Genomic DNA, 22,726 nt, shown 5'->3' with positions numbered 1-22,726 from the left:
TTGAGCTAAAAAAAAAGTGTTGGCTGATGCCGGGATGCAGGTGTCCATCATCCAAACCAAAATACTCTTTAAAGCAGTGAGACACAACACTGAGGCGTGGTGCGCTGGCTGAGAGTATGTCAGGACAGCTGAGGTTGACTTACAAGCTCTTGAGAGAGAATCTCAATTGTGAGAAAGTTCGGGCCTCATACCACTGAGCTTGCTATAAGTTGATAGAAATAGCTCATATTAGAAAATATTTGCTTCTGTATGCATCTCCTTTTTATTTGTATTTACGATGTCCGACTCGATTTGCAATTCCTTTGAAGACATTTTATTTGCTGTGCATATTACTAACCCCTCCTTTCTATTCTCTTTTTGAATAACATAAACGCTACTTCTTAGTATTCAAACTGGATTAAGTCGGTTTTTTTTATTTGTTTCATATGATTACTAGAGAGTGACAGCATCGGGCAACATGGTTTCAGCCCGTCTTGACATAAAACATAGTTCTGCGTCACTCAGGGAATTTTGCAAAGGCACTCAGGGAAAACCTGGAAAACTCGAGGAATTTGGAAATGTCAACTTGGTAGACACCCTGCCACACACTCTTAGACAAAGGTACTCCCTTTGGGGTGTATATCTGCCACACAACAATAATCGTCATCTGCCTTGCTTGTGTTTCCTTTCTTGAAACGCCGCGCCTGCTACTTTCCTGTCGGGAATGCTGTGTCATGCTGATAGCGGCCGTGCCGTTTGTTACTGGGAAGTACCTGGCTCGAAGCATTAAAGAAAGGAAATGCAGACAAGACAGGTGACGTTTATTGTTGTGTGGCAAGATACAACCCAAAGGGTGTAATTTTGTTTGAGTGCATGAGTGGAATGCACCTGCTAAATGCTGCAATGTTCCCCATCACCACAGCTTATTAAGAGCTGTTGCTCACTTTAACTTCACTCATGTGGCAAATTATAATAATCCCAGCAGTCTCCAAGAAAACTGTTTAAATTTGGAATGTGCAACATTTTTTGGCAGGAAAGCTACTCAACAAGTTGGAAAATAGTACAACTCATCTAGGTATTTGAGAACATATTGACGACTTCAAAAATAGCAGCACTACGTGTGACAAGAAGCAAAATATTCCTTCCAAAAATTTTCATTGTCTCTTTTTACTGCTGTTTCTAGGACTGTTGGATAAAACCATCTTCAGCCTCAATTATTGACTGAATCTACCTTTGACAATGTCTGCATGCTCGGATGAGCTAGCACGTGTTGATGTTGGGCAGTGGTTCCACAAAAGCAGCATTGAGCTAGTTTTTAACATGGTGTGGCTCTTTGTTAGTCTCCTTATATGTAGCAGTGTAGCCAGCTTATATTGGGAATTACGACACCACATTGAGGGTGATGTGGTTGCAGAAATTCACAGCCAGGTACTCTTGTGTCACTCTGGCCTTGTGGGAGTAAGCAAATTCATTACTTAGGAGTGAGTGATACATAATGGCATTGTGCGCAAAAAGCCTGGCTGCTGAACCTTTGAAGTTGCGGTGACCTGCACATAGGTGACTAGGACAGCGTATCACTTACCAAATTAAACCACTTTAATTCCAATGCATAAGTTGGGGGTCCTCCAGGTAAAAAGCTTTTACAGACAACTTGAGACCTGATGAACTTGGGATATCTCCTGTGCCAGTATGGAAACTTATACCTTGGAGTAAATATGCTAGATAGGTGACAGAGGCATTGAAGACAAAGTTAAGCGGCCTAAACAGACAGAATGAAAATGGTGATGGTTTATGGTGATTCAAATCTGTGTTCTGAAATACCTCACTAGCCCGGGATACTTCTTAGTTGTGGCTGGTAGTGTGTGAGGATTTGTCCAACATTTACTATAACTCTTTAAATATGTTTCAAATTTTAAACTCTGAAATGATGGTAGGAGTGGTGAGAATCTAGCAAAATGGGAAGTTCCTTTTAAGTGTTAATTTCTGAGCCAACACTGAGTTTCAGTAGTGGTTATAACCACTGCAGCATTGAGGAACAACACTGCTCCTCAGAGATTGACAGTGTGCTTCAAATTTGTATTGTAGGTACTGATGTGTGGTTGTGACTGTCTTCAACTGAATGCTGCATGTACAATTGTCCTTTGTTCTGTGTGTGTGCTACAGTTTTACTATGAATGCAACATCAGAGCGCTTGATCCTCGCAATCGACACCACAGGCACTGATTACAAATTAGAATGACACATTAGCTAGACAGGAAAACTGTTGACGTTCTGATCAATAGTAACAAAAACCTATTTGACTCATTTTTATAATTATTTCTACAACTGCTCATATGTGCAATTGTACGTTGTCATATGCATATCATATATGTAATTGTTTTTGTAACTACCCATAATACTCATATTGTACAATTGTTTTTGTAAGTAGTTATGTGTCTGTATTACTGAACTGTAATGCAAATCATCTTGTCATTGCTGCTTTATAGGGGGCTACAGCTTAGTCAGGCTGTGCAAGTACAGCTTTTTTCTTTGGCCACCTATTTTCACAGCAACATAGTATTGTTTACAGCAAAAATAAATTTTGTGATTGATGGATTAAACAGTTGATTTACGACCCTAGCAGCCTAAAAATATACTTTTTAGATATTATGACCCTAATGCAGTATGTTTATATGCTTGATATTGTGTAAAAAGATTGTACTTAACCAAAGGGGTCCCTGAAATACCTGTGGCCAAGTGAAGGGGTGTCATTGTAGCTGGAAAGTTGAGAACTGCTGACATAAAAGGTTTGAACTGGCAAAGGGAAGTATGAAACTGCCATGTGGGCACTGGTAAAATTAAAGAGCATCAAATGGCATGCATGAATGCCCCATTTGGTTCCTGATCAAGTATTCTGAAGTTGCTGTATTTGAAAGGCTTCAAAGATTTGCAGTTAGCTGCTGGCAGTACTGAGGTTTAATAACCTTTTCCTCTCTTAGCAGGTAATCACCTTGTAAATATCCTGCATGCACGTGTGCTCCGGTGCTTGCATTACAGGTGTTACCATTCCAATGCCTTTTTAATATGTACATTGCTGTTCTTGCTTGCTTCTTTAATATTGCCTACCTTGCTTAAACTCTCAAGTGGTCTACAGTATGTACATGATTATACCTACCTTCTTGTTCTAACATTGTTAGTAGTTTGCACTTGCTGCTTTATTGTTTCCATCAAATTTTGCAATAAGACTGCATTTGCTTGGTCTACGCTGTTGAATGCAGTACTTGGGTATTGTTGTTCGCCTGGCTTGCCCAGGCAACAGGCTGCAAACCAGTCCATGTCGTTGAAGCAGCTCGCTCCTCTGGTGGCAAGGTGTGCATATGACAATAGATTAAAATTTTTTCCTGTATGAACCAGCCAAGCAGAGATGCCAAATGCTTCATTGAACAATGCAGACCAAGAATTGTGTTCTTGTTGCAAAATTTGAGCACGAAGAAAGGAATAGCAAGCGCAAAAATGTTTTAATGCTATTGTATAAACACTTAACTATGTGGAATACAAAATATGGTAAAAATTTTAGCAGTTTGTAGACTGTGGATATGAAAAACACTCAAGAAGTCTCCTGCCTGCCTGTAATGTGTATCAGCATTAAATTTTTTTATATGCACATCATGCAAGAACGACTGAACATGATGACATGAAATTTCATGTCATTATGTTGGGTAGAAAATAAGATAGCAGGAAAGGAAAACTGTATGTGAGGTGGATACTGGGAGGGAAGGGACAGCTTCTCCCTCCTTGTTAGCCATGCCTTGCCTTGACTGCCAGATACGTGTAGCTGACTAAAGCTGAGTAACCATCAGTCACTGCCATTTGGGCCTGCACCCTGCTTGAAGTGCATTATTATGACAGAAAACATATTAAAGTTAGCATAAATTCCTTCAATGATGACTACATTTGCTTGTTTCTAAAATTATTAAGCATATTTGAAGCTGCTGTTGCGAGAATTAGTGCAGGTAAAATAGTATATCCCCTTTGTCAATGGGCCTAGCCTTCACATTTTGGGCATCCTATACAGACTGACGCACAAGTGCCAATGCAGTTATTTGTGGGAGATGAAAAGGTTGGAAATATAATTCATAGAGCTAGAATGTACTGGAAGCTCTGCCACTTGATAATTCCTTGATTTGTTTTCTTTTTTGCAGGCTGAGACGCTAAATCCCTTTGAACTCCCAAACACTAAGGTAAGCTGGTTCTGGCAAAGTGAGCATTCTCTCTGCTTTGTACTTTGCTTCAGTGGTGACAGCATTCATGGCATATAGAAATAACCTGAACCAAAACTATCTTTTTTTATACGGGTGGCAGTCATAGTCACAAATTGAGAATTTTCAGTGCTTGAAATATTCCATGTGTCGAATAAGACATGGATTCTGTGCAGTTTTCTGTGCAGTTCAGAGTTGGCATTTTCATTTTTTGTGTTATTAGCCTCGTTGGGTCCATTCAGTGTCAGGAGCTTGCTATTTTGCCTGTCAGGCTATAATTTGAGCAATATTGTTGTAGTATACTCATTAACATATTGCCATCTGGTGTTTTGAGCCAGCAAATGGTCAGCATAACATGCCCAGCAAAAACGGCAAAGATGAAGATGACGAAGACAAACATCCCACGCCAGCTGGAGAACTGTTCCTTCGTGCCTGGCATTTTGTGTCTGGCTGCTGTTGTGCTGCTTACTCTTGCCTTGGCGCGTAACGAACTGGTGGAGGTGCGGGGTGGTTGGAGCTGCCATTTTCGCTGGGAGCAGTCCAAACTCTGGGGCTTGTGCACGGATCCTTCTGCTGGCGTGGTGTACAGGCGTAAACACTGCTACGGGGCTGGAGCTCCTGCTGCTCAGAGGGATTGATGCATGGATTAGATTATCCTGCACCTCCACCAGTTTGTCACGTGCCAAAGCAAGGGCAAGTAGCAGAACTTAACTGGTGACTAGCATCACTAATATGTTTTGTAAACGAAGTATAGCTGACTATTAAAGAGTCCTTGCAACAGCCCTCATTGCCATTTTTCCTGCGTCTTGGTCCTTCATGATACCTTATTGTCCTTATGACATTTTTATGTGTGGTATTTCATCATTAAATGGGAAACTTATTAGCAGTAGGTTTGTTTTAAGGTTCAGCGGAGCATATTCATTGGCTGAATAGTGTAAGGAAAATGTTTTAAAAAGCTCCAGACTCCAGTGATTTTTGATTTCGCCTATCTGAGTTATGGTAAATTGTAGTCGTGTCTCTTTGGCTGTTCAATAAATTTATATGTACTTCCACGTGATCTTGTGAAGACTCCCCCACACCAGTGCTGCCTCAACAAATGTACGTAAAACCCTGAACAACCCCCCACAATCTGAAAAAAATATCCAGTGTGCACGCGATAGCAGATGCACAATGGCTGCAGCACCATCCTTTGGCAAGTAGGACAGGCAAGATGACATGTCTGGTTAGCAAGCCCTATGCAAATTATCCTTGTGTCATTGTGTTGTCACTGTTTACCTTTACCATCTTTTACTGTGTTTGCCTTTACTCCTGCATATTTGTTGCACACTTGCTCCATGAACCCATGAATCTCACAGACAGCATGTGCATACTTGCCAAGTTTTACAATTTTATCACAGAATGCCTCATTTTTTTAGCCTAATTGTTGCAATCACCCCTATAATATTCATTTTTTATGTTTGTTCACATGTGGAAAAAACTGATATTGAAAGAATGCAAATCTTGCATATTTTGCCAAAGCAACAATGTGGAGCAAGCGTCTGTAAAGTTCAATCTGTGTCAGGAAAATTGGTTGGTGATTGTTGTTAGCCTCATAGTAACCAATGGCTACATATTTTTGCATTTGCATCATCAGCTTCTCTTTTTCCCACTCCATGGGTCCTGCCAAGTGCATTCTTCCTGTGTTAAGAGATGCAGTTTCGAAAAAGCACCTTCAACTGTGTACTGTTACTTGTCAATTTGCAGATTTAATGTGACTTGAAAGGCCCTGCAATGAGGAAAATTGCATTAACATGTGTAGTTAATTGACGTTAATATTTTTACTCTGGTTAGCACAACCTCTTGGCACATCTGAACACATGGAAGAAAAGGACAGGGACAGTGTTTTCAAGAGCAACAAAAAACGTGGTGCATATCTTTGTTCACCTGTGGTGCAAACTATTCTAGATGTAATTACGGGGAGCATTTAAAGGGGCTGCGACCATAGGCGGAAAGTTTTCATTTTTCCTGGGGGAGGGGGGGGGGGAGGCTGAGGCCCGACTAGCTTTCCGAACTCCACACATGCACACACCTCAGCCTTAGTCTTTTTGCACCACCAAGCATCTGGCATCTCTCGGAGGTGTAATCTTCCTTCATTGAATTGTCGTATACTTCGCTATCACTAATGCTGCTTCGCCTTTCCGGAGAAACTGCACCCTCTCTCTTTCTCTCTACTTTTTTGCTTTACTGTGAGCCCGAGCATAAGGCCTGCTGTGCATGACTGCTGTTGATTTTGATCTCGAGTGAATCCTGCTTGGCCTCATTTCGGTTATTGAGTGAATTGTACAGGGTGTCCCAACTATCATGCACCAAGTCTTTAAAAAAGAGCAACTGTGCTACCCAAAGAAAACCTAGTGGATATATGGTTTCCAGTACAGTGGAGTAGCTGCCAGCAATGTTTTAATTACTGAAGTTTCTTTAGGTAATTCTAATTATTTGTCTAACTTGTGAAGTACTGTCCTAATTATCAAAGTATCAATAAGGCATTGGCAGGCACAGCCAAGGGACATCTAACTGCGGTATTTTCAGCGACTTACTAATTGCATACTAATTTTTTCCAACTGGTAAAGAAACCTTACGAAATATGAAAAATACCATGTGATTTTGCTCCCACCCACATCATAAAGTAGCACCCTCAAAGAAGCTGGTTGAAAGCAAATGCTTCGTCTCTCTCAAACTCGAAGAAAGAGACAGCGCATCACTTGGATAATTATACAGAAGGAGCCCCAACAGCAGGTTTCGCGGCTTTGCAGCTATTCCTTCCTCTCATTTCTATGTCGCACTTATCAGTCTCTCAAGGCCGACTGATCACATTGATAACAAAAGGCCTTTGATAACGTGGCCAAAGAGCCACTCTGACCACGCACAAAAGGCGAAAAACAATGGACTAGGTCCAGAGTGTTTCAAAATCTCGACTCTGCTCGCACCACATCGAAAGGGTGTCCACGCAGCTATATTTCGCGCCAGAAACTTACTTCGGACCAAAGCCAAGTTAAAGCGATGGTTTTATTTTTCATTAGAGTGTATATGTGCTGTGAGACCAGGTTCGTGGCAAAAAAATAACAGCGAAATAGACAGGGAAGCGACCCTCGTGTAGAAAAAGGCAAAACCAATGTGTTCAAGAAAATAAATGTACCACTTCTAAATGATCCGAATTGGCAATTGGGACGTATGCATAAAAAACAGAAAAAGAAAACATCAGATTTCAGTGGCCCTTATTACCTGTAAATTCGTAAATGCTGTTGAACACCAGCTGCCGCCTAGAGCACATGTTCGAATAGGCGTCCTTCTGCAGCAATGCAGTACTGAGTCTGCTTTATCACATCTTAAGTGGCGTTCTTGATGACCGATGCTGGAATTCTATGGCAGACATCCGTTATCCTTGCCTTGGCTCATCTGACATCGCCGTCTCGATCATGTAAACACTATCTTTCACATAAACCCAAAGAAAGAAATCGAGTGGAGAGAGGTCAGGTGACCTAGCTGACCAATTTACAGGCCCGTGCCTTCCAATCTATTGTGCATGAAAATCGCATCCAGCCAATTTCATGCTCGGCTGCTGCTGCGTGCTGGCGATACCACGCAAGTGGAAGACATTAAAGCGGGACTTCGCTGAGAAACTCATCCACCACTCCGTCAAGGATTTCATCCATGTAACGCTGTCCAGTCAGTGTGTGATCGAAGAAGATGGGACCGATTATAGCACCGGCGTAAATTCCGAACCCGACATTGAACGACCACTGGTACTGGTGCTAGTGTGCTTTACCCAATGTGGATTGTTGTCACCCCAGTTGTGTGCATTATGCAAATTTAATTGGACGTTTCTGCAAAAATTGGATTCATCTGTGCACATGATGTTGCTCAAAAAGTCCGGTGCCTCATCGGCTTTAGTGAGGACCCAATTTGAGAAATCTGGACGATTCTGCAGGTCCCTATCTTCCAAGCATTGCTGCAGGTTATGGTAGTACGGGTGAAAGGTAGAGTCATTTAGAATCCTCCAAACTGTTGACTTGGAAATTGGTACATGGGTGGCCACGTCGTGCACGCTAGTATGAGGGTTTGAAGCCATAAATGCAAGAACATCCATGTGTAGGCTACGACTCAAAGATAAAGTCCTCTGCCGCTGTTTCTGGAAGCTGCAGTTTGTCTCAGGTTTTCATAATTTCTGATGATAGTCGATGCATTTGGTCTACTGCCACTGCTGCCACTGCTGCCACACTTCCATGACTGACATATAGTATTTGCAGCCTTCCTCTTGTTGCATTCGCAACTACCAAGGCAAAGATAATCTTTTCTTTCTGCTCATTAGAAAAAGACGTGGTGGCTGGATAGAAACTAAATGCACCTTTAATCCTTTGCACTCACGTTAATTCGTTATTGTGGTGATAGGTTTTGTGGCAAAAAAAAAAAAGAAGACATCATCCATGCATTTTATCTACGCTAAGACAACAGCTATCACAGCTTGTTTCCAACTAACACCAAACGTGACGTGTTATTTCAGTCGGGCTGCAGCAGATAAGGCACTATAGCTTGATCACGATGTTTTTCTTTCTTTGCTTTATTTCATTCTGGCTAACTCAGAGGGAGCCTGTTCGAGGGCACTGCTTTATATTGCAGGTAGGAGCGCAATCACGTGGTATTTTTTATATTTCATGGGGTTTATTTATCAGGCGAAAAAAATCCGTACGCAATTAAGACGTCACTGAAAATACCGCAGTTACATGTCCCTTGGCTGGGCCTACAAATGCCTCATTGACACTTCTATAATTAGGATAGTACCTTTCGAGTTAGATAATTATTTACAATTGGGGGGGGGGCTTAAATAAATCCAAGTAACTCCACTGTACTGGAAGCACTATGCAGTAGGTTTTCTTTGAGTAATGCAATTGCACTTTCTTTTTTTAAATATTTGTGCATCATAGTTAATTGGGGCGCCCTGTATATATTTATGACCTCTGCATGCCCGGGACAATGTTTCCATCCCTAATAAATGTTGGCTTATTGGAAGAGTTTCTCCTTTCTTTTTCATGAGTCGTTAGCATTGCTTACTGGAAAGAGAAGTAATACTTGAACACATATCATTCACGTGCATTTTGCGTGCCATTGATAAATGACTCTGCTGAAGGGGTCAGTGAAGTCTGCAGCTTTTTTCAGGGTCACAAAAGCACGCAAAGCAATTTGAAGCGAGGTGAACATACAGCAGCATATTCATTCCTTAGGCATCAGCTGTTCATACATTTAGGAATAATTGTTAATTGGGCTACCTTCTCCTCTTTCAAAAATACAATAGACTTTGTCTGGTGTATGTATTTAAATATACTGTGTGTGTGCATGGTGTTTACAGTGGAAATTTAAAACAATGTTGAAGTGAAAAAATACGGATGAGGCAGCCGCCACTGATGCATCTAATGTGCTTGTCATCCTACTGTCATAATTTGAAGAAATAAAGTGAAATTGTGAATTAGGAGTTGTGCATGCCCATGCCAACAATGATGCAGTAAGCTATTAGCCCCAATAAAATTTTAGGTGAAAAGGTAGAGGCAAGTCAAAAGAAACCGCAAATGATTTAGGTGACAAAACTCTGGTAATGACACTTTAGGTGGAGGTATGTCGTCTTCGACACCGCCCGAGGGGGGGGGGGGGCGCTTTCGGAGAACTCTGGAGGGGGCTCAGGCCCCGGAGCCCCCCGTAGTCAGTGCCTATGGATGCGACAAACCGTGGTAGCCATGCCACCATTGGACGCACCGGTTTGACCCATTGCACAGCCTCTCCCAGCATGCTGCATGCATTTCAGTTTGTTTGCCTGTACTAGCCCATATTAAATGTTGTACACAGTTCTAAAGAAGAGTCAGTTTCGGCATACTAACAGCAAAGAGCTTGTCAAGGGCTCAAATGTCGACAAACGAGGTAAAACTGCAGTGAAGCGACCATGTTTTCAATGTTCAAGAAAAACTTAACAGTCTGCAATCGAGCATCCTGAAGGGAAGATGCCTGTGACAGACGAATGGCAATATGGAAGCATGCGGTGTCGTGGTAAAGGTTTCTAAGCACCTTTTTCTAGCTACTTTATTCTTTAGAGTGAAATTAATATGTATTTGTACACTGCTATAAAGAGAATATTACATTTTCATATAAAGAGTACTACATTGAAAGTTGCGCAGGAAATCAATGAGCACATACATTGTAGTGACATCGCCTACTGCTTTCTATGCAAAATGGGTAGAGGAAAGAAAAATGTGCCAGGAGATGTCACTGTGGTCAGCAGAGATGTGGTCCTTAAGTTTGTTTTTAAAAAACAGGATCTATGTGGAACACTTAAAATTGGGTCTTAATATGTGTATGTAAAGATCACTCCTTTCAAATCATTGCATTCGCACGCAGTTGTAAATATTGTTTCAGGCTTCTTGGAAGGCTGCACCTCTTGGGTAGTGAAAAATTTTGCTCAGGCTTGCTGTTGTGGTAATGCTTTGTCCAATTAATCTTTTACCTGCCATGGTTGCTTAGTGGCTATGGTGTTGGGCTGCTAAGCACAAGGTTGCGAGATTGAACCCCGGCCATGGCGGCCACATTTCGATGGGGGCGAAATGCGAAAACACCCATGTATTAGATTTAGGTGCACGTTAAAGAAGCCCAGGTGGTTCAAATTTCCAGAGTCCCCCACTGCGGCGTGCCTCATAATGAGATCTTGGTTTTGGCATGTAAAATACCATAATTTAATGCTTTGTTCAATGTTAGAAAAATGAAGTGACAGCTGGTATCTGCTTGTTTTTGTAAGGAGGGAAAAAAAACTATCTTTCCAGAACTATTTCTATCATGCACTGGCTAGTACTGATCTGCCCCATGGGTTTACACACACTCCAACTGGCGATACGCCTGATTTCAACCCCATTGATCCCAATGATGTTTTGCAGGTATGTTAACCTTGGATTTGGTCTATACATATGCATGCTCTAAAAGGTGTTGGTAAAAGGAAACAGAGCAAGTGACACTACACTGTTAGGATAATTGCAGTCTTTTGGCACTCTTAGTGCTTTTCTGCAGTCTCTAATTGAAAGTGCTGAGTTTATCATATGGTGTCTCTCATGTAGCATTAGTAATATAGTTACATTTTGCTCTGCATCCTTACTAGCTTTCCTCAGTTCGTGCTGTCTTTGTTCAGGGTGCCTACCAACTGATAAAATGGAATTCTCAGCGATTTTGAGTAGTCTGGAAAAACTCAGGGAAAACTCGGGGAATTTGTGCATCTATCAGGGAAAATTAGCTGTAATATTATTGAAAGTGTCAAAAGTCGCGGTAATGCTGGCTCAAGTAACAGACAGGACTCGTAGTGAATTGTCTTTGACACCCTGTCGTCGGCTGGTGGAGTTGCCAGTGTACAGTCAACAACCGACTTTCCGGATTCCTAATAATTTGGACGGCTTCACGGCACCACCACATACCCCATAGAGTCAGTGTATCAGAACATCCGAAATTTAGGACGCCAGAACTCTTCACCATCCGATTTTCCAAACGTTTCACCGTGACTGCAGGTCTGAAATGGCACTAATCAAAGCCATCACTGCTGCCATTTTGATTACCTCGCCGCCTCGAACTGGCGCTCTTGCACGTAGATCCACTGGCAGCCGTAGCCACCACTGCGGCAATGCTAGGTCTAGCTGCTTCGACATTCGCTATGAAGCTTGTCATTGGGTGCCGTGTTTTTTATTGAAATAATTCGTTGCTGTCAGGAATGGCACAAACTCCACCTTTGTGGCCCTCGCGATTGGCTTAGAAGCTTGGGAAGCACGGTGTGTTGCATAATGCCGGTTCCTGAAAGTTAGCTTCGCCTTTGTACAGAAATGTTACTTGGTGAAGCATACGCAAAAGTATTGCAGTGAAACAACAAGCGTGGAAAGGGCCTATTGCCACGGGACACAGTATGTATTTCTTAATTATACACGCGTGCACCCGGTATTTCCTGTTGCAGTCTGAGCACCAATATGCCTAATATGTGTACTGACAGGCCTTCAGAGCGTTTTCGAATGTGCCTGTGGTAGTTCGAGCCCCTAAGGGCAGTAAATGACATGCATTTATTTTTTCCTGCTCGCCGATTTTTCGGGCATTTTCGCGGCCCCTTGGGGGTTCGAAAAATCGGACGTAGACTGTGCAATGTGCAACTGACCAAGAAGATGCTTCAAATTGTCTGTGGGGCGAACGAGTGGCGGAGGGAGGACAATAACAGAAAGGGCCTACGCATTGAGGAATGAACGGGAAAGGAAGCGTGCTGCTGCCGTTTGGAAGGAGCTTGATCTGAAAAAAAGTGTTGACTGATGCTGAGGTGCAGGTGTCCCTCATCCAAACCAAAATAAACTCTTTAAAGCAGTGAAACACAACACTGAGGCATCGTCTGCGGGCTGAGAGTATGTCAGGACAATTGAGGTTGACTTACGAGCTGTTGAGAGAGAATCTCAATTGTGACAAAGTTCGGGCCTCATACCACTGAGCTTGCTATCAGTTGATAGAAATAGCTCACATTCAAAAATACTTGCTTCTGTATGCATCTCCTTTTTATTCATATTTGAGAATGTCCAACTCCATTTGCAATTTTCTTTAAGACATTTCATTTGCTGTGCATTTTACTAACCCCTTCCTTCTATTCTCTTTTTGTATAACTTACACACTACTCCTTAGTATTCGAATTGGATTGAGTAGTTTTTCTTAAATTTTTTTCATATGCTTACTAGAGAGTGACAGCATTGGGCGATATGGTTTCAGCCCGTCTTGACATAAAACATAGTTCTGCATCACTCAGGGAATTTTGCAAAGGCACTCGGGGAAAACCTGGAAAACTCAGCAAATTTGGAAATGTCAACTTGGTAGACACCCTGTTTGTTACATGATGACTTATTTATGCTTAACTAGTACTTGCAGTGCATTTGTCATTGCATTATAAGTTGTGAGTTTTGTGGTGGTCATTCACTTTTGTGTGCACCCTACACCAGTATGAAAAGGAACACCAGATTTGCATTCAGCCCTGGTATATGTTCCTTGTTCTTGTGCTAAATTCAAGCAAGCACTTCAGAGTCAATTCTCCTATCTGAGAAGTATGTAGCAGGTAGCAGCAAGTAATGTTAATCTACATGTCTGCAAGTATCATCATGGCTTGGGCGGTGTTTCTTTTTGTATTAGTGCACTGTGTACATAATGGGATTTTGTGAAATGTTGTAGCTTTATTATTTTTGCTGTGATTGCACGTTTACAACTTTGTAGTAACATGTTTGCCATATGAATGCTCCATGTTGCGATTTTGTTGTGTTAATGATTTTGTTGTGGCCATGGCCAACAGGAAAATATGGACCTCAAGCGGCAACTCATTCTAATGCAGCAGCAGCTTGAAGACAAGGACCATACAATTCACCTTCTTCAGCAGCAGATGGTGAGATGTGCTTTGCATGTTCTAGCATATCTGAGACATGGTAGCAGTGGTGTTCCTCTCTCACATTCATTGTTGCATTATATCACTGCTTTAGTTTCACAACCCGCCTAACATTCTGTGGTGCCTTCACTCTTTCACTCCTCCTATTCTGTTCTTTATGCTGTGGTATTACAGAGGCTATTTTCCTTGCCTTTTTCACTATGTGAGTGCCAACTTTGTCCAGTGCTTTGCAGTTTGATTAAGAGATAAAAGTGAGTGAGTAAGAAGGTTCCTGTGAGCAAAGAAATGAGTAAAGAAGGTGCCTGTAGGACCATGCTGGCAGTACAATATGCACTGCCAGTGCGGCATGCTCTTCACTTGTCATCTACTACTTGGAAAAGGCACAGTTGGCCTAGTGTTCCGCACGCATTAGTTCTAGTGTAGAAAAAAAATCAGTGTCACACCAAAGCAACTAAACAGCTCGTATATTGTGGTACTAGGCAGGTAGCATGCATATGTGAATCTCTCAATCTTGAATGACGACATTTTAATTGAAATAGCAGTTTTAGCATATGTGCCTTTACCTGTTGAAGTTCAGATCTTTAGAGCGTAGCTCTTAGGCGCCCATTCCTGTGGTGAGCATCGGTGTTGGCAGCGTAACTGAGCGAATGAGCATGGTGAAAGAAAAAAGAGCAAACACAAAGCAGGAGGTGAAAGACGCGAGCTGCAAACAGCGGAGACCAATGAGAGCGGCCCCTTCAGTGAGTTGTGCACGGAACTTGTGTCATGCGGACCCGCCCTGCCGCTTGATGCGTACTTATATTTGGTCTAAGCCGGACCGCTCATTTTATGCTATCGTCTGTTCACGCCGGCTCTGGCTCACACTTGTTTGGTATGCATGGTTTGGTCGTGTTCACACTTTTTTCGGTTGTCATGCTTTGCAGTTGATTTGTAATATGATTGTATGCACAACGCGAATTGTGTAGTACTTTCTGGAAGCCATGTGGCACCAGCGATTACACTGGAACCTTTGATGAGTCAAGTATAAAAGCAGACATGCTTGACCCACAGGTCCGATTTTTGATGATTGCCGGCTCTGCTGCATGTCTCTCTAAATTCTTTGCCTCAATACATTGCAAAATGAAAACACATATAAAGCTGTGCTCAAATTTCGCATTAGGGAGTATCATAATCGTCGGTGAATATTTTAATTCTTTTTCTGTAAGGCATGAATGTAACTCAAGCACTTGAGACCACCTCCTCAGAACAACTATGTAAATTGCAATCATTATAAACTATCCTGCAGACAAGCGTGTGCCCAGTGTGCCTCGTCTGGCTAAGCCCCTGACACCGAGCCACAAGTACAGTAAATTGTGTGCATTTGCAGCAGTTACTGACTGGTAGTTTTGCATGTCAAATTGAGAATGGCCACTTCATCTTAATCAGTGCTAGTTAGTTTATCTTCAGAGTAAGCCGAAACAGTGCAGCTAAACAAGGACAGAGATGTAGTCATGTATTGCAGAGAATGTGCTAGTCCTGTGGCGCATGTCTGCTTCTTTGCCCTTGCTTAGTCATGCTGTTTGACTCACTTTGAGCATAGTCATAGTCTACTGTTCTTTGTTCTCAAACTGAAACAGTTGCCAGACCCGTCACAGTGGCGTAGTGGCTTTGGCCTTGCGCTGCTAACCCTGAGGGCGTGGTCAAATCTTGGCTCAGGATGTCTACCAACCGGGAAAACCGGGAATTCTCAGGGATTTTGAGTAGTCTGGAAAAACTCAGGGAAAACTCGGGGAATTTGTGCTTCTATCAGGGAAGATTAGCTGTAATTTAATTAAAAGGGAACGAAAGTCGTGGTAATGCTGGCTCGCGAGCAACAGAGAGGAATCACAACTAATGGTCTTTGATGCCGCGCCGGCTGGAGGAGTTGCCAGAGTACAGTCAACGACTGACTTTCCGGACGCCAGATAATTCGGACGGCTTCGCGGCACAACTACCTACACCATAGGGTGTTCGGGATGGCCATACGGGGTGACAACGTGCCAGCTATCTCAGCCCGCGGCACGTGTTCCTATAGCTCAGGAATGTGGTACTCGGCCGCGCCACCCAGGACGAAGCAGAGTTCTACGAAGCCCCTCTGACGTCGGCTCCGGACCTTTACACCTGTGTGTGTGTGCGGCACTGAAACCTGTGCAACACGTGTTTGTGAGCCCTCCTCCAAAAGGGCGGGTCATCTACGGTGACGTTGAACGATGACTGGACGAATGTTTCCGTCCACTGGGAATCAAGGGGGGATCAAATGCTTATAAGCAGCGTTTGCCGGCTGCTAGAGTGTGCTCGTTGTCGGGAGCTGAGTGCTCATTGTCATGCTAGAAATGTACTCGTGAGCTGTGTGCTCGTAAGCTGTTTGCTGTATGTTAGTCTTGCGGGCTCTATATGGGAGTCACGCTAGACTGTCGATGTATGTCTTGTTTAAAATGTAGATACTGCAATTAAACCCTGCTCTCCTAAGCCCCGACAAAGAGTCAAGCTCCTTCCTACAGCTACGACAGCCAAATCTAATAACTGAATGGCAGCAGTGAGATCAGTCTACGGCTCCTAGATCGGCCTACGACTCGGAGACAGCAACGGCAGCTGACGGACGTTGGCACATGGTGACCGACCGGTATCCTGATCAAATTGGAGGCCACGTGAGATTGACCACCTCTTGCAACTGACTGGGTACGGCGGAGAAGGACCGGTGATATGATGCTGCTTCAGTGGGTAAGCGTTTGGTTTTGGCTGTAAGATTTACCAGGCTTCAATTTCTCTGTGTTTTTTAATTTGATTCGCTGGGATCTTTTACTTGTATTTTGATTTGCGTGGGTATCGCAGCAAGTATTGTGTGACAGCAGAGCCAAAGCTTGAAGTAGCGACCATGGTCCTAATGTGTTTGACGAGAGCTGACCTGTTGTGGTTGTGTGAAGAGATCGAGGTAGACGTAGAGGAGGACTTGACGGAAACAGAAATTCGTAAGACAATTTTAGAAAGTGGCAATAATTTGAAATTCGTAGAACAAATGGGTAAACGAATTCTAAGCAAAAGACAGGAACGGGAATCAATTGGGCAAGAACGCCAGGAGCGTGAGCAGAGACGGCAAAAGCTTGAAAAAGAAATGGCAGCATTGAACAAACAGATACAAAATTCGCAGCAGTTAAACGCAGGAAGTCAACAGCGGCTTGAGAAATCTGTAGGCTGCACGAGGCGAAAGTGGGAAGTAGATAGCAGATTTCAGTTGAAAGCCGAGGCAAGTAGTAGTACCTGTGAGAGTAGCAGCACGTTCACAGGTGAACTTGAAGTGCTAGCAGCTAACGATGCCTTAGTGGCAACAGAGGCCGTTAAAGGCCAGAGTGAGAGCGACGAGGTGCTGTGCCAACAGAGGACTGTAGAGACAGCTAGGCCAGCTGCGAACAAATTGGCACAGTTACCGCGTGTGTGCGTCGCATCTCATGGTAGCGAGTTCGTTAGCGAGATACAGAATACTATGGACTTGACAGACACGAGCACCCATGTCGAGTCAAATCTTCGTGCCGAAGAGAAGTGCCAGCTGGACGATGCAGTTGAGAGCAGTTCTCAGGATGGCGAGCTCCGTAGCTCACGAGAGAACAACCGCATTGTTCAGGGATCGGTGTGGCTCTCCGCCAGTCTAGGTAGCCAAGAGAGGAATGATTTAGTTAAGGATCATTCAGACTGTGCGGATAAGAGACCGATCCGGGCCGACGAGATGTGTAACGGCCAGCACGAGGCGCGAGGTGACGGCATGAAAGAGAGTTCGAGGAGAAAGCGCCGAAAAGATCGGAATGCAGTGACTAATGTAGCGAAGCCAAAGACGGCGACAGGCGCGAAAAGGCAGGGCGCGGGGAAAAGAAAGGTGTGGTCGTCACGGACGATGTTGACGCATCAAACACGTTCGAGCCACCGGTCAAAGGGGGACCGAAAAGCATGTTCTGCACGGACGTGGACAAAGGGCACGGGGCAGTTAAATTCTTCGTCCCGTTGTTCTTTTCGAAGCTCAGCGTATAGTACAAAGAAGCGCAAGGTGGCAAGACGAGACCAGGTGGGGAATCGCGACGCGGTCACTCGAGGTCACGAGGAAAGCGGGGCGCCAGGACACAAATTGGCATTAAACTGTAACGTCTTGGGGGAGCTGATAGTGAGTCAGCCCTTTTGTTGTTCCTCGGTAGCCAGAATAGCTTTCGAACCGCGACCACCTCGAGTACGGCTCAAAAGTATGAGTCAGTCAAAAACGTTTGGAACGGGAGGCCAAGAGAGCTTCCGTAAAAGTGAAAGGTGTTGTTTTGTTTTATTTTTGAGCACTTGAAAATTTCGCGTTTTAAGTTTCTTTCAATATGTAAAGGTATGAGCTTTGTTTATGTTTTGTTTGAGAAGCTCCGAAAGTTGATTGAAAGTCGCGTTTTAAGTAAACCTGTAGTTTCGCGAGGTGTTCATTAATAAGTTGATAGGCTTTTTTTTTTTTGTGTGTGTAAGTAACCTGAGGTAAGGCTTATGGTAACGCGCATGTGTATTTGTTAACCTTCTTTTTTTATGCGTTTTTTTTATTTTCTAAGGTTAACCGCGTAGGTTTTCAGTTAGTGCATCATTTGCACTGAAAAGAGCTCTTAGGTCCATTAGCGTGTGTCCTGTGCGGACGGAAGAAGCAGAAGGTTTATGACTGGGTTGCTCGTGTGTGTTAAGGGCAGCCGTATTCTGACTTCTCTAGTGAGCATGCGTGGAACGAGTTATTAGCAGACACATTTGTTCGAAGGTTCCTCTGTGTTGTGTAAGTTACGCAAGTTTGGTTGTTCGTTTAAGGAACGTGTCCTGTAGGGGCTAAAGGAACAAATGTGAGTCAGCGTGATGAAAACTTTGTATGATGCAAGCACATGTTTGGAATAGAGACCACAAAGCTAGTGCGATTCTATTTACGTACCTATGGAGTTGGCCAGACGGTTCAGTGGCAGCAGTACATGAGATAAGTACGCCACTGTGATAGGATAAGAACAGGCTGTTCACGAAGTTAGGCTCCTTAAGTTATGTTTGGGTATTGGTGGTTGAGAAGCCTTCGGTTTAGTTCTACGTAAACCTTTGCTCTTATGCAGTGCAACGGTCAGGTTTGGTCAATCTCAGGGGGAACGTGAACGCTCGCTTTGGCGGCACAAAATTTTGGGGCAAAATTTGGGATTCCCATTTGAGTGACTTGCATTGAAATTGTGATAGGAGGCCTGGTGGATTAACAGCTGATTCCGGGCGTTTGAACGCTGAGCGGTATTGTGTTGCCGGGTCGACTCTTCTGTGCCAGTTGTTGTGAGATGGTTGAAGGCATTCCAAGTACGCAGGGGTTGCAGAGAGCAAAGCCATCGTCTTGCTCGCCAGCCATTCTTTTCCTGCCCAGCGGTTGCCAGCACTGGCCAGGCGAGATTTTCCGGGCCATGGAGGAGCTGTTAGGAATGGCCATACAGGGTGACAACGTGCCAGCTATTTCAGCCCACTGCACGTGTTCCTATCCAACCGGATGGGGCGCACTTCAGAGAACTGCGAATAAACCGGCAGCCACGTGGCGCGGGGTCAGCTCAGGAATGTGGTACTCAGCCGCGCCACCTGGGACGAAGCAGAGTTCTACGAAGCCCCTCTGACGTCGGCTCCGGACCTTTACACCTGTGTGTGTGTGCGGCACTGAAACCTGTGCAACACCGTGTTTGTGAGCCCTCCTCCAAAAGGGCGGGTCATCTACGGTGACGTCGAACGGTGACATCGAACGATGACTGGACGAACGTTTCCGTCCACTGGGAATCAAGGGGGGATCAAGTGCTTATAAGCAGCGTTTGCCGACTGCTAGAGTGTGCTCGTCGTCGGGAGCTGAGTGCTCGTTGTCATGCTAGAAATGTACTCGTGAGCTGTGTGCTCGTAAGCTGTTTGCTGTATGTTAGTCTTGCGGGCTCTATATGGTAGTCACACTAGACTGTCGATGTATGTCTTCTTCAAGATGTAAATACTGCAAATAAATCCTGTTCACCGAGTTCCTCTCTACGACCTTCAACTCCTTCAAATGGTGGCAGCGGCGAGGTCGTCCGACGACTCCTACATCTGGTTGACAGCGGTGGTATCGTCCGACAACTCTTACAAGCGTCAATGTATAAGAACGTCTAAAATTTCGGACACAAAAACGCTTCACCGTCCGATATTCTGGACTTTTTGCCGTGACCGCAGGTCCGAAATGGCATTAATCAAAACCACCACCGCTGTCATTTTGATAACCTCGCTGCCTCGACCTGGCACATTCGCACGCAGATCCGCCTGCAGCCGTAGCCACCACCGCGGCTATTCTAGGCCTAGCAGCTTTGAGGTTCGGTATTAAGCTTCTTGGCATCGATACCGCCTTTGTGGTCATCGCGATTGGCTTCGAAGTTCGGAAAGCACGGCGCGTTGCATAATGCCGGTTCCCGAAGGTCAACTTCGCCTCATTAAAGTAATGTTACGCTGTGAAGCATAACAAGTATAGGAAGGGGCAACTGTCACGGGACACAGTATGTATTCCTTAATTATACACGCCTGCACCCGCCATCTCCTGTCACAGTACAAGTACCGATATGCCTAATAAGTGTACTGGCCAGCCTTCAGAGCTTTTTCGGACGTGGTTGTGGCGATTTGAACCCTTAAGGGCTCTAAATGACATGCTTTCATTTTTTCGGACGTTTTCGTGGCCCCTAGGGAGTCCGAAAAATTGGACACTGACTGTACAATTGTCCAGAAGGATGCTTCAAATAGTCCGTGTGGCGAACGCGCAGCCGAAGGAAAACAAGAAGACTAGGACCTACGCATTCAGAAATTAACAGGAAAGGAAGCATGCGACCACTTTTTTGAAGGAGCTTGTACACTAAAAGCAAAGTGTTGCCGAGATGCAGGTGTCCCTCATCCAAGCAAAAAAACTCCTTAAAGCAGTGAAATGCAACACTGAGGCGTTGTGTGCAGGCTCAGAGTATGTCACGACAGTTGAGGTTGACTTACCAGCTGTTGCGAGGTAATCTCACTTGTGATAAAGTTCGGACCTCATACCAATTAGCCTGCTATCAGTTGATGGAAATAGCTCATATTCGAAAATAGTCTGCATGCATCTCTTTCTTATTGGTACTTGAGAATGTTCAACTCGATTTGTAATGGGTTTTACTATTTCTCTCGAATATATTTTATTCGCTGTACATTTTACTAACCCCTCCCTTCCGTTTTCTTTTTGAATAAAATAAACACTACCCCTTACTATTCAAACTGGACCAAGTTTCTTTTTATTTTTTGACGTGCTTTCTAGAGAGTGACACCATTGGGCGACATGATGTAGGGAGCCCGTCTCAACATAAAACAAAGTTCTGTGTCACTCGGGGAATATTGCAAATTCACTCAGGGAAAACCTGGAAAACTGAGGGAATTTGGAAATGTCAACTTGGTAGCCACCCTGTGGCTGTGGCTGCTGCATTTTGATGTAGGTGAAATGCAAAAATGCCTGTGTACCTTGCATTGAGTGCACGTTGGGAAACCCCCAGGTGGTAAAAATTAATCCAGAGCCTCCCAACTATGGCACACCTCATAATTATATTGGGGTTTTGGCATGGAAAACCTCAGGATTTATTATTATTATTATTATTATTATTATTATTATTATTATTATTATTATTATTATTATTATATTAAACAGCTGCCAAAATCTGCTCAAGCATGCCAGGGAGATAACACAGCCATCACACTGTGTGGCAGCTGTTGGAAGAGAGGGTCAAACTGCCTAATTTGGTGCTGCCACATTCGGAAGGTTTTTTTAGACCTACTGAAGGTTGATAAACAGGGAATCGCAGCAGAACAAGAGAGCAATGTAGCCCTCGACAAGCTGAAAGAACAAGAGCAAAAGGGGATAGCCAGGAAGAACATAACTTTTCAGTGCCACGGTGGTCTTTGAACCAACAGTACAAAGACACGAAAGGTGTACAGTATGATCAGCTCATTGTTCCCTCAAGATACAGAGCAGAGATACAGATACAGAACCTGTGCCATTGCAACGGCTGGGCCAGTCATCTAGTAATAAGGAAGGCTAAAGTATACTACGACAGCAACAGTTGGAAGTGAACTTTCACTGTAGGAGATAAGGTGCTTTTACTGGCGTCGTCCAGAAAAAACAAACTAAACTTTCTTTGGGAAGGACCTGCGGAGGTCATAGAAAAGCTCTCAGACATGAACTATGCCATCAAAATACCAGGCAGGTGTAAAGACCTGAGGATCTACCACATGAACCTAATGAAGCCTACTAACAGTGCATTGTGCAACAAAGCTTGCTGCTGGTAGATGTACTTTAAGCTTCCACCTCTTACCAGCAGTCAAAACACCGTTGTATCTTGCTGCACTTAATAAGTATGTATGTACTCGTCTGAAATTTTAGGTAGTTTGTGCGGCTTTAGTTGGTTATAGGGAAATTACTTGTGCTGTAGAGACTAAATAAATAAACAAACAAACAAACCTATAACCAATATGCATTTATCTTTCCTGCTGTATATTTTGGCCAGAGGAGAGTATTCACACTATTATTTAATAGTGCATTAAGTTTTACTGCAAGGATTAATTTATATTGTTTTTTAGAGATGATCACTCTCCGAGGTGTTCCATTTTTTCAAATTTCTTGCAGTGAAAATGCCCTTCTATATGCTACCAAAGTTGTCATTTCTAAAACGCAGTCAAAAGTGCCCATCTGGCCATAAGGTTCTGCTTAATTGTACATTGTATATCTGGTAAAGGCAATGTTCTATTCCACCCAGTCATTTTAAGACAACCTTTGCATAGGGCACAATTACCTCTTGCATCTTGTAAGACATGAACTGCCATACGATATGCCCCATTTCTTTTCTTTGCCTACCATCCCATTGTTTCGCCTAGGTTGTTGGTCGGTCGGTTTCTAACCAAGTAGATTCAACCTCATTCTTTAGGCATTCAGCGGCAGGAATTGAACCTCGGCCCACCAGCGTAGCAGCCAGATGCTCTAACTATTAAGCCACAAACACGCATATAC

The 22,726-nt window shown here is 43.7% G+C and overlaps 1 protein-coding gene across 12 annotated transcripts in view; it reads left to right on the top strand.

Moving 5' to 3' along the window:
• LOC142586544 (uncharacterized) overlaps positions 1–22,726 on the top strand; it is a 135,316-nt gene that overhangs the window by 16,598 nt on the left and 95,992 nt on the right. For 11 of the 12 annotated variants that reach the window (XM_075697667.1, XM_075697664.1, XM_075697661.1 and 8 more), the window contains 3 exons: positions 4,161–4,199; positions 11,054–11,164; positions 13,579–13,668. In XM_075697667.1, coding sequence (XP_075553782.1) covers positions 4,161–4,199; positions 11,054–11,164; positions 13,579–13,668 — 240 coding nt within the window. The remainder of the gene's footprint in view (positions 1–4,160; positions 4,200–11,053; positions 11,165–13,578; positions 13,669–22,726) is intronic. The other variant, XM_075697665.1, reaches the window with a different exon arrangement.

This window comes from Dermacentor variabilis, chromosome 1 (genome assembly GCF_050947875.1).
Source record: "Dermacentor variabilis isolate Ectoservices chromosome 1, ASM5094787v1, whole genome shotgun sequence".
In the NCBI taxonomy this organism is placed as follows: domain Eukaryota; kingdom Metazoa; phylum Arthropoda; class Arachnida; order Ixodida; family Ixodidae; genus Dermacentor; species Dermacentor variabilis.
This window is presented reverse-complemented; position numbering and strand designations above follow the sequence as displayed.